Source organism: Octodon degus, unplaced genomic scaffold (assembly GCF_000260255.1).
Source record: "Octodon degus isolate 3935 unplaced genomic scaffold, OctDeg1.0 scaffold00253, whole genome shotgun sequence".
Lineage (NCBI taxonomy): Eukaryota > Metazoa > Chordata > Mammalia > Rodentia > Octodontidae > Octodon > Octodon degus.
Genome location: NW_004524829.1, coordinates 2,697,216 through 2,710,070, shown reverse-complemented (window position 1 = coordinate 2,710,070; position 12,855 = coordinate 2,697,216). Strand labels below are relative to the sequence as shown.

Genomic DNA, 12,855 nt, shown 5'->3' with positions numbered 1-12,855 from the left:
CAATTAACCACTAGGAAGAATGTATGCAATGTGTTAATTATTGAAACTATCCTACCAGTTTGGTTTGAAACTGTCTCATTGCCATTTGTTTCTCAATAAAATTATGGAAAATAATTTTTAAAAAATAAATAAAGCCTCTTCAGGCAAAATCAGGTGCTGATGAACATCAAAAAAAAAGAAAAGAAAGAAATTATAAAAGTGTAGGTAAAGCTAAAAAAATGAGAGAGAGAATGTGCATAGGTTATATTTTTATACAATGGGTTTGAGCTTCCAAGAATTTTGGTATTCCAGTAGAACTGGAAACTTATGTTTTGAGGATACATTCTGTATGACTCTATTTCAAATGACCCGAGCTTTGTACTCAGCCCTACCAGGATACTCAAACCAGAGAAGAAAAATTCTATCAATTGCTGCCTACCATCTGGTATCCCAAATTCAAACACAAGTAGTGCTAAGGTTTCCTCTGGTATTGAAAGAAAGTTGAGGATCAAGAGATATTATGCAAAATGGGATTTAGCATGGCTGAAAAAGTTAGAGGATCTGCAACATGAAAGCCACTCTTCTACTAAACAGGAACCTTTAGCAGGATGTCTATGTTCATAATTAGGAAATTACCTAAAGCAAAGCCATGCTGCTTCTTTGGGACACAGCTGTGTTCTGCACTTTACCTCTTTTCTTCTATATCTGACCTTTGACATTATGTGGCAGACCCTGTGGGAACATAGTGCCTTCTAGACTGGCAAGTAGCTCATTCTTTGAGCAGTATTCATATCCACATTGATTACTGATAGCTGTGTATATTAATTAGCTCTGGGCTCTCAGAAGAATGAAATGGATACACACCATCACTATCTTTGTAAGCAATTTAGATAGTCTACCACCACTATATTTCTGGGGCACATGGTAGGTACTTAGATATATGAAAGCAATTGTCACAGCAATATTTCTTTTCTTACACTTCATCTACCTGCGTATCTAAAACAAGTCAATAAACAGAAAAGAAAACACGCTTGGCAGTGTGAACGTCTAGGTAGAAGACTCTATGTACCTCAGCTGGGCAGAGAGGAAATGTTAAACTCTACAAGGGGCTTCAAGTGTTCCACAAGCTTCTGTAAAGCATAACCAAGGAAATATGAGCCAGACTTCTGAGCCACTTCCACAGTTGCAAATCGACTCAACTCCAAGTGAGAGAGGGTATTTTCTGTATATTAAGATTCCTTGTCCTCTGATGGAAACCACATAACTCAACTTACTCACACTCTGTGTGGGGAATCATTGTCTTCTTTTCTCCTCTCTTAATTATTTCATTAAAATTTACACTGAGATTTAATCAAACATAGTTCAGAAAACTTTATCCAGTATATCTATGTCATAACCATATTATTCACTATAGCAAACAGATGAGAACAGCTTTTATCCTTGACATGTGAATAGATAAATAGAATGTGATAGATCCACACGGTGGAATATTATTAAATATAATTTTTTTAAAAAAGGAAACTCTAATGCATGCCGTGACCAAGAGTAGAATGGTGATTGCTAGGAGTTAGGAAGGAGCCGGCTGTAAATTTATTACCTAATGGGTATAGACTTTCAGTTTTGTAAGATGAGGAGCTCTGGAGGTGGAAAGAGGTGATGGTAGCACAAAGATACAAGTGTACTTTATCCCACTGACCAACACAGTTAAGAAGGGTTCAGATACTATATTTTATGTTACCAGTATTTTGTAATTATTCTAAAGTCATTAGCCAATATAGTTCAAAAACCTATAGTGCTATTTCTAAAGCTTTCTGGAGGAAGTAACCACTTTTAACTTATTTGGGCTTCTTTCATTCATTTGCAACAGCAAATGACCCGGAGCCAGCAAATGGATGAACTCCTGGATGTCCTCATTGAAAGTGGAGGTAAGGCTGCCCTGAGTTTTGTCACTTGTGCCTACTCTAGGGAATGAATGCTCAGCACAAAGGTCAGAAACACTCAGGCTGGTGCACCAAGCTTTCTGCAAGTAGAGAGTCATTTCCTCTGAGCTTCAAATACGCATTTGAAATGGATAAAAGAAACATGTAGATAATTCTTCCTGGTCTTCATCCTAGAAACACTTTTCACTGAATAATTTTAATAGCTTTTATTCGATTCAATCCATGTTTCCCTGAATATTTTTTCTTATTACATTGTTCGTTCTACAATTCTTATAACAATGTCTCTATTTGTTTAATTATAAGAGAAAAGAACTAGCAGCTAATGAAAGTTCTGGGCTAACTATTCAAAACTCAATGAACAGTTTTCCACCAGATTGTCCACTCATGTTTAAATATTATTCAAGTTAGCAATTAAAAACTGCTGTTTAATGTTTATAGTCTTTCTAGAATGAAGATGTAAGGCTTTTTTACTTGTATAAGTACAAAGAGTTCAGGGGTGAGCATTAAGGTAAGCCATACCATTCAAGTTTCAGAGAAGGCAGCAAAGGACTCAGAGTACGAGTGGCCAGCCATCATGACAGGCTGCATGAAGCACCCACCCTTGTGGATTTTTACAGTCTGATCAGGAAGATGGACAATAAAGGGGGTAGACCACCTGCAAATGAATTGACAGTTGCTTCATTGTAAGCAGAAGGAAGAAGAAAGATATGTGTTAAGATTTATGCATGTCTATAAATTTTATGATTATAAAATGAAAAAGGTTTTATCAGATGTCTTTTTAAAAATGAATTATGTGGCCAAGTGAGTGAAGAGTGAGGATGCAGAGGACAGTATGGTGAAGTCCAGTAAAGGACAGTCATGAAATAGTTATAAATGAGTTGAGCCTTCTAGAGAAGCACAGTAAGATTGTCAGGCATATTAAATGCCAACAGTGGTCTTGAAATTATGAATTCTGAATGGAACAAATAGAGTTTGTTGTGTAAATTTTCTTTCAATGCTCAGATAATTCAGAGCAGGCTCAGAGACAGCAGAGGCTTATCAAGGTGTGTTTTGCTGGGTTTGGACTGGGAAAGAGAGAAGAGTGAGGGGTCTGAGGGTATTTATAAGAGCATAACCATAAGGGTGGATCCGAGAAGATAGGTGAGACAAGGGAGGAAGTGCTGCAGAGGAGCTGATGATCAAGAGGATATGGATTGGAGTGCAACAGAGGATGGGCCAGGTAGAACAGAGTTGGAAATTTGACTTGAAATGAAGCTTCCAGAAGGATCAAGTGTCTGAGGATGACAAGATCCAGGTGTATCCAGGTGTATTCAACAGGGTTTGAATGCAGGACTCCCTGGAGTTGAGGAGGACAAGGAGCTGAGATCCCAGCATGAATGCTGTGTAACTCATGAGGTAGCAGAAATCACAAAGAATGAGAAACACTGAAAAGGCAAAAAGACAATGAACCAGAAAAAGAGCTGTGAGCAGATGAAAAGGGAGGACCAGAGACTAGGAGTGGAGGGAAGGACATTCCCCTCAGAACCGCTGAGGAATATCTAGTCATGAATAGGAGGGGGGTAATGAATAGAGAAGGAACAGCAGAACAGCACCGGCTCTGAACTGCTGGCTCCTGTGGAGAGTACGATGGAGTCTTCAGTATGCTCAGCAGACAGCTGACAGGTAATGAAGGAGTAGGAAAAAGAACCAGAGAGTTGGATCCACACAAAGCAAAAATTCCAGAATAAAAAGGTCTGGGTGACCCTGAGAAAGGAAGATTTGGGGACATAAAAAGCACTGTCATAAGTGGTGAACAGGAAAGTGTATCCCTTTCTGTGTCTGCCTAAGTGTAACTCACTCATTCCAAATCCCCCTTATGTAGCAGGCTTCGTTTGAAATGGTCTAGCAGTTTGCATTCTGCTTTGCCAACAGAAATGCCAGCTGATGCCAGAGGAGATCATGCATGTCTTCAGAAAGTCCCAAAGATACCTGGGACTCCCCGTAGCCCTACCATCATCCTGCCCAAGCCTCCAGCTTCTTTTGAACCCGCATCTTCCGGAGGCCAGCTCTCCTTTGATCACTATGTCACTGACAGCGATGAGCACCTAGAAGTCTTATTAAATTCCCACAGTCCCTTAGGAAAGGTGAGTGATGTCACCCTTCTCAAAATTGGGAGTGAGGAGCCACCTTTTGATGGGATCATGGATGGCTTTTCTGGGAAGGCAGCTGAAGACATCTTCAACACACATGAGATCCTGCCGGGTCCCCTTTCCCCAATGCAGACACAGTTCTCACCCTCTTCAGTGGACAGCAGTGGGCTGCAGTTAAGCTTCACTGAGTCTCCTTGGGAAACCATGGAGTGGCTGGACCTCACCCCACCAAGCTCCACACCAAGCTTCAGCTCCCTCACCACCAGTGGCCCCAGCATCTTCAACATTGACTTCCTGGATGTCACTGATCTCAATTTGAATTCCCCCATGGACCTTCACTTACAGCAGTGGTAGAATGCCTGACACCCGAGTGCCAAGGAAAACTAATGGGAGTTCCGTGGGGGAGAAAACACGGCCATGTACATTTACATTATCAAAGAAGAAGATTGAAAAGAAGCAATGGGGAAGTCTGTGCCAACCAACAAAAGCAAATAGGAATATATATATATATATATATATATATATATATATATATATAGTATTTACCAACATTCAATAACTGTTAATCATTTCAGCAATGCATTCAAAACTATGCTTTCTCAGATTAAGGATGCCAAAGAAAGTACTTTCTCTGCCTTTTTAAATACCAACATTTTTTTCTAGCCCATACTTTTTCTCAGGCATTAGTGGGGCATAAATTCACACTGTAAGCTCCTGGCATGACTTTATTAGACATGCTGTGGTACAAAAACACTAAAAGTCTTTGGCGAATACAGGGAAGATGGTTCTTCAGAGGTTGCAGAGGACAGCCCCAGTGGAGCTCGCTTCCCCTATCTCCATCAGTGGTCTTTCAAAGCAGCAGCCAGGTCCGGCTTCAGTTAGGGACCCCTTAAGGCAGAACAGAGGGGCAGAACCAATGCATTCCCACAACAGTAAATTCCATATGACGTCCCTCACTGCCCCACCGAGTGGTTCCAGCCCAGGACTTGGTGGTCACTCCCAACAACTAACTTGCATTGAATTTAGAAAACTCCACCTAGAACTTTTTTCTTTTCCAACCAGTAGCCCAGACATTCCCATCATCTCCATTCTGATAATAATTGTGCAAGAGGTGAGAACCTTGAACAGGAAACTTTCCTGCCACAGAAGGAGATATCTTGCATTTTCCATCACAATCCCTTTTAATTCCAAAGACTAGAGATAAACAGACCAGGATGTCTCTAGGCAGAAGAAGCTAAATCAGGGATAATTTAGACAAGAGTAGAGAACAACACAGTTTTGCATATTCTAGGAATAAATGCCATGTATTTTTATTACAGGACTGTTATGTATAGAGGTCCAACTTCCTTTGTTTTTTAATTGTGGAAAGAGAGTGTCCACCTCAACAGATCATTCTTCTTCTCTATTTGTCTTTCAAAATAGCAATCCTTTCTTACTCTTCTTTTGACAATTTTTTTTGTCCCAGTATTGAGGGGGAGGACTTCTCAGTTCTAACAAACTGCCATGCTTCTGATAAAGCCATGTTTTTTAGAAAGTTGAAAGCCCATGCTCTCCTGCAGAACTCATTCCTCACATCCACAGTTCACTGCAAAATGAAGTCATAAGAAATTCCTTAGGAAGAAACCGGTGACTTGGTTCCTGGGTCATGAAGCTTGTTCTCTCATTTGATTTATAAGCAATCTTTGATTTTTGTTTCTCTGGGGAAATTGGAAATAATTATATTGCAGGTTTGTGGTGTTGGAAATCATTATAAATACAGATGATATTTACTGGAGAGAGTGTATCTTAGGTCTGGGTATTAAGAAAGCACAGCTGTACATTGAAAAATGATACAAAAAACATGACCATGGTCTAATGAGCATTCCTCATTACCTCTTGTGCCTTGGCAGGGAGTTGTGAAAAAATTCTAATTGTAGGACAGTCTCTTTAAGGCTCACTGTGGCTCCAGTTCACCATTTTATAATGTTGCATGTGTAGAATGTAGCTATTGCTGTTTTTGTTTTTAATTTAACTCACTGAGGCACTGTTTTCTTCTTTAGTAAAAAAAAAAAAAAGTTGTTCACTGTGCACTTATACAGAAAATAATCAAAAAATGTTGTGATGTTAGAAGTTCTCTTTCTGAACCAAAAATTTAGAAATCATTCCATTGTTATTGTTAGCTTGTAAAATGTGTGAACATAGAGTAATTTTGGTAACTGCTACTCTGAAAGCTGCCAGATCTTATTCAGGGGATGGATGCATTGATCAATAGACATGTGCATGTTGTAAGTGTGTGTACATGTAAACACATACATATGTATGCTGACATATTCATGTGTGTGTGCATGTGTCCTGAAAATCAGTGTTACAGAGTTCTGTACCAAAACCCTTTAACCCTCAAACTGCTGTGAATGATACCTGACCTTTCTCACTATGAGTTTCTGATTAGCCAACCAGACTACACCTTGCCTCTCTGTGTATGACTAAGGGCTGCACAGCCCAGTGACTCACAGCCACTTGTTTGCAATGAACAGGCTCCTCTTGGCAATGATATGGATGTGAAACAGCAGAAGGGTTTCACCATTAGTTTCTGTCAACAGTAACATAGTCTCTTGCAGAAGAATTTTAAGAGGAATATGAAAATTGCTTTACATTCCTTGATCTGCACTATGCTAGAAATGATCTGCCTGGTAAATTTTTATTTTGTGTCTATGTGAGTCATCAGAATCAAAAAGTTAGAGGAAAAAAATTACCACAAAGATGAAACAATGGGGAAGAGACTTTTTTCTTTTTCTTCTTCTTCTTCTTCTTCTTCTTCTTCTTCTTCTTCTTCTTCTTCTTCTTCTTCTTCTTCTTCTTCTTCTTCTTTTTCTTTTTGGAATAGGGGATCAAACTCAGGCTCTTGCACTTGCCAGGCAAGTGTTTATTCCACTGAGCCATCTCCCCAGCCCCTGGAAAGAGACCTTTAATGACACATTCCATACATTGGTTTATTCCTCGGATGTGATGTTTGAGTTAGGTCTTGACAAAGCTTACTGTCAGCATACTTTCCAGGTACTACAGTATGCTATCTGTATGTTATTTTCTCCTCTTACTTCCTTTGGAAAACAAGCTCACATGGTGTTACTTTTCTGAGAGCTTGGTTTCAGTGTTCATGATTCTCCCCCTTGGGAATTTCTATCTGAGGGATTAAGCCTGGTTAGGAAACTCCTGTACTTGGCTAGCCTGTGCCTTTTCACTGGGATATTTTTAGGGTACTACTCAAGTCTAACAAGCCTCATGGCAGACAAAAAAATAGGATGATTCCTCTTTGTGACTGCAAGTCTGCAGAGTTAAAGAGCAGATCCCTGGGTAACTGGTCTTAGCTTTCTCCCCATCTTTCCACACCCCAGTCACCCTGCATAGCTCTGCTGAGAGTTTGGGGGAGAAAACTGAACATACTTTAGAAGGAATCAAAGAAGACACCTGTTCCCTGTGGATCAGATAATTGGTAATGCATGTTAATTCATCTGTCTGCTCCTAGAGATTTTTACTTTAAATTCTTATTAACAGTTCTGACCCCTTGTAGTGACAAATTGGGCATGACCAGGAGGTAGGCAAAAAGATGGCCACTTGCACGTGTAATATTCCTTGATCTTAAGGAGGACCACATGTAGTTAAGACCACTGAGGTCCTCATGATGATACAGATAATCAGACCTTTGCAGCTCTTCCTAATGTCGCTGCAGCCTACTAGATTCATCCTTATCCAACACAGCCAGAAAACTCACCCGTGCAAATGCTCTCTGTAAGCCTGTGCTCATTAATAGCTTCTAGCAATGTTATTGAGATAGCACACGTTCTGTCATAGAGGATAGAGGATAGAGGATGAGAGAGAGAATGCAGGAAGAAGAGAGGGAGGAGGAAAAGAAAGGAGAAAGGAAGGTTCAGAGGGAAGGAAGGAGAAAGGAAAGGAGGGAGGGAGGGAGGAAGTAAGGGAGAAAGGAAGGAAGAATGGAAAGAAGGAAGAAAAAATGGAAAGAAGGAATAAAGAATGGAAGGAAAGAAGGAAGGAAGGAAAAAAAAGAGGGGAAGAAATAGAATGACCCAACTTCCTAACCTATGACCCTCTCAGGTCAGCTAAGATATGATAGTGAGCCTTTTGGAGACCAAGTGCCAAAGTTCAACCCAAGCTCCTTTTATATATAGTGAAGTACCAATTATAATTTCACCTGAATATTGAGGTTTTAGTTTAGAATAATAACTCATATATTAACATCTTTTGTCTTAAATGAGAAAAATAGTAACACATACGCCATAGATTCGCCATCACTGAGCTAGGATGGAACGTTCTAAAACATGAAGGACAAACTTGTAAAGGAGAAGCCCTTCTTAACAATGCAACGACTATAGTGGCACATGTGAAAACCAAAGCAGCCTACACTTAAACAGTCAATGCTCTGTGAACTGGCAATCTCATTCTGTTTAAAAACATTTATTTTTAATCTTGGAAAAAATAAAACATCCTTTGGTAAGCACTCCAAACAGTTATTTTCAAAAATTACTTTAAATTTACTCAGCTCTTCTAGAGCTAGTCTGGCTGCAAACTCCCACCTCAGATTTACTCACCCAGTAGATAATTGTTTGATGTCTACCACACGCAATGACCATATATCATCAGATCTCCAGGACCAAATTGATTCAGCACAAATTATTGAGATGTGAAATGACAAAAGAGTTGTAATCCTTAAAGCAAGAACACTGGGAATTCTCTCAATCCCCAAACTAGATACTTTTCAGCCACGCTATAAATGGGCCTGCTTTTTCTAGAAGAGATAATAGTGGGTCCCTTTCAGCTAAAATCTGTCTCCCTTGGAAAGATTGCTGTCTTTTTTCTTATAGTCAAATAGTAGCAGTTTATCACTTGGAATTCTATATCTCCCACCATTTAAAACATGTAAAAATTTTAGCATTTGTTTTTATTCCTGGTTACAGAAGTCCTTTTTAAAAAAGGGAAATAAATAACATAACATAATATAACATGACATAACAGGCCAGGGAGATAGCTTGGCTGTCTAAGTGCCTTCCTGACAAGCACAAGGACCCAGGTTTGATCCCCAGTACCACCCCCAGAACTCCAGGGGGTGCAGAGCTGGCCACCGAAACTGGACATGGTGGCACATGCCTCTAATTCCAGTGCTGGAGAGGCTGAGACAGGAGGAGCACTATGAGTCCAAGCTGTGTAGCAAGATACTGTACCAATTAATTAATTAATTAATTAATTAATTTTTTAAAAAGAAAAGAAGGGAAGGGTATAGAAAATATTTTTGCCATACTTTAGCCTCATCATCATAACTAGGTCTCTAGACCAGAGGAGCACTTATGGGGTGGAGGGCAATGTGGAAAAATAGTAACACGTGCCATAGGTTCACCACCACAGAGCTAGGATGGTGCGTTCTAAAATATGAATGACAAACTTGTAAAGGTGAAGCCCTTCTTAACCATGAAACGATTGTAGTGGCACATGTGCAAACCAAAGCAGCCTACACTTAAACAGTGAGCCTCCCTCCCTTAAGAGAAAAGCTTTGCAATGTAAAGACAGCTTGGCCTCCCTCCACCTTTTCAGGCTTTGGTTGCATTTCTCACAGGAGAAGTTCACAAATGCTAGAACATGGCTTGCTATCAGAATGAAAAAACCTGAAGTGGAAGATGTCTAGTTTTCATTTTCCTGTGATTCTAATTATAAACCAGCAGGTGGCTCAGGTACTGATGTTGCTGATGCTTGATTAAACAGACAGGAGACACAGCTCAGGTCCCGGCACAAGATGGTCCCATAATGCCAAGAGCTAGTTGTGTTTAGAAGCCCTGATTAGGTTGAGGCTATCCATGGGGAAATGATTTCAAGACATGGAGGGATTTAAGAAGAATTTGTTGTCATCCACCAGGGATATTGTACTAGGGCCCACTGGACTCAATAGCATGAGTAATTTCCCTGCTGATCCTAGGACTCAGTGATTTCCCCTATGGATTAGCACAAAAACCTCCTGGATGTCTCCTGTGCTTTTATTAACAACCTGCTTTGATCATGGACACTGGACACTGGACACTGGTGGGAGGCACTTCCTATAGATGGTTTAGCTACTCTGGGTATGTAAGGAATAGGAATATAGTAATGAGATTCTGGAATCTATTTAAATGTTTTCCAAAGGAATAAGACCCATACTGTTCCCCAGAGATTAGTTCCTGTGGCCTTACATTGAGGGCCAGGACAGTAGATTGCTGGGTGCTTAAAATCCTCCCTCAATGAAACACAGATAGGCATGGTGTAAAGAACCGAGAAGTGAGCGTGCAATCTTGCGGGACCCATGCGGTGCATGTCCATGCTGAACTCATTGCTCAACTCCATGTAACAAGAACTAGATGGGGGATACTGGGAAAAGCAAAGAAGCAGTGGCTGCCATACCAAAGTTGGCATGTGTTCTTTTTTTTTTTTTTTAAAGAAAATGCATATATTTTTAAATAAAATGTTTATTTTAAACAGATGTCAAACTTTCTTTTACTTGATTATATGATGTATTCAGGCCCAGAGCTATATTCTGTAAATTTCCTTTTATTTCACAAAGCAGTGCTGGTATTATCCCTGTTTTGCAAATGAAGAAACAGGCTCAGAAGTGAAGTCAGTTGCCCAAGATTACTTAACTGGCAGAATAGCAGAGCCAAGACTGATTTTCCCACCTGATCCAAAGCACTGGACACCCTGCCCGAGCTTGCCATTCATCATGTTAATCCAACGAGACATCTTTGCAAAACTGATCTTTTAAAGCTACATTAAAATACACGCTTATGCACAAACCATAGCCAATTCAATGTTTTCATCAGTGTAGCAAAGGAAAAAACTAAGCATCATGTTGAATAAATTGGGCATCACCGTGGCCTGTTAAATATGTGGATCTTCCCCAGGTAGAACCTAGCTTTTACTCACTTTTCTACCTTAAATATAACTCTGTTAATAATTTTCTCCTTGCTGACTATGTCATCTTCAAGGAAGAACTAGGATACCATCACATGACCTCTGGACTAAGGATGCCATACTCTGTTTAGATGTGCATTGATCTTTTATAGTTTTGCCTTCCCTAGGTCTTACTGCTTGGTGGGCTCCCCCTTCATCAAGAAACAAGGTTGTGGTTGCCAGAAGCCCATAGTATAGCATAAATAAGTTTCTCACCCCTAAAAGGCTCAACAGAAAATGCACACTGGCTTATGGTGGCCATCACAGGTCATGCCTATCCCCAAACCCATCTCTGTGGTCATTAAACAAGTATAAACTCATTCACAGTGCCCAGAACACCCCCCACAAGCCCTGAGCTAAGTAGTGTGATTAATGAATTTCATGCACTACAAGCACAGAAGGTAAGTTTTCATAAGGAACCATAAGGGTACTGTTACTGGGGAGGAAGTGGCTCCTGAAAATGCAGAAATAAATTTCAACTACATAATCCATGCCTTCAAAAAGTTTGCCATCTAATAAGGTTGGAGACAAGTAGGAAATGTGACATCATTGGATAAGCACATGCTGCACAGTAGCAGAAGGCCATGTAGTAGTCTTGATAGAAAGAGAAAAAGAGAAGAAGACCATGGAGCCAAGATGTTAATGACAAAGGAGTTAAGTATACAAACTGCTAAGGAAAAGAGCATTCCAGGTGAGGGAGCAGCCTTGCAGAGAACATGGGGTAACGGATCTGACCATGTTTGGGGAATGTAAGAAGTTCAGGACAGTTGCAATAGAATAAGGGGGCAGGGATGCTGTTGGTAGAAATGTAGGAGGGAGAAGAAAAGATGTTGGTCACTGTGTTAGTTTGCAAGAGCTGTCATAGCATCAAACTGGTGCCTTAAGCGACAGAAATTTATTATCTCCTGGTTCTAGAGTCTGGAAGTTTGAAAACTTGTGTCATAGGATTGATCCCTGTAGAGCGTGGGGAGGCAAGGGTCTATCCCAGGCCTCTTCTCAAGGTGGCTGCCCTTGCATGTAGCCTCCATCTATCTTCGCAACACTTTCCCTCTGTGCCTGTCTGTCTCTGAGCCCAAATTTCCCAGGATTCCAATTGTATTGAGTTAGGGATCACCTAAAGATGGTATTTTGATTTTATTAGTTCTGAAAAGCCTATCTCCAAATAAAGCCACATTCTGAGGATCTGGGGATCAGGGCTTTAATGTATGCATTTTGAGGAGAAACAGTTCAATATATAACAGTAGACATGATCATGAAAGGGCCTCATTATGTTGACAAGTAGAAACTCATCTTTAAACCAGTGACGCACTTCCTTAAACTAGGAAATGTTGTATTGATCTTCACACTTTAGGAACATGACTCTGGCTGTGATATACAGTAAGTGGCAAGGATAAGGGTAGGGCAACAAAGAAAACTTTAATGAATTAGTTCAATCAATCATTGTATCATGTTCTTATTCTATGGATATGAGAATGTAAAGAAAAATGATGACTGACCAAACACCGGATTTAGTAAACCAAGAAAGTGGGGTGGGGGAGAGGCAAGAACGAAGGCAGTGACGTGAGAGCTTGTTAATTTATTTCTTTATTTTTATTTATTTATTTTTTTGAAGGAAGGAAAGGTTTATTTAGTTCACAGTTACTGGAGGATTTTCAGTCCATACTTGGCTGGCTCTAAGGCAGAGTGGCACAGGGCAGAGAGCATCCAGTCTGAGCTTGTTACTTTAACCCAGACAAAAGGCAAACAGTGGCCTCTATTAAGAGACTGGAGGCAGAAATGGAAAGATTAAGGTAGGTAGTTAGCTTTCCATCCACATTCCCTAGGGTTCTCTAGGAGAATAG

The 12,855-nt window shown here is 40.2% G+C and overlaps 1 protein-coding gene across 2 annotated transcripts in view; it reads left to right on the top strand.

Annotated features, from left to right (window-relative positions):
* Positions 1 to 6,832, top strand: part of Myocd (myocardin) — a 96,148-nt gene extending 89,316 nt beyond the window's left edge. For both annotated transcript variants that reach the window (XM_004646088.2, XM_023706353.1), the window contains 2 exons: positions 1,847 to 1,904; positions 3,831 to 6,832. In XM_004646088.2, the coding sequence (XP_004646145.1) occupies positions 1,847 to 1,904; positions 3,831 to 4,402 (630 nt within the window). In that variant the 3' untranslated portion in view covers positions 4,403 to 6,832. The remainder of the gene's footprint in view (positions 1 to 1,846; positions 1,905 to 3,830) is intronic.
* Positions 6,833 to 12,855: the final 6,023 nt, after the last annotated feature.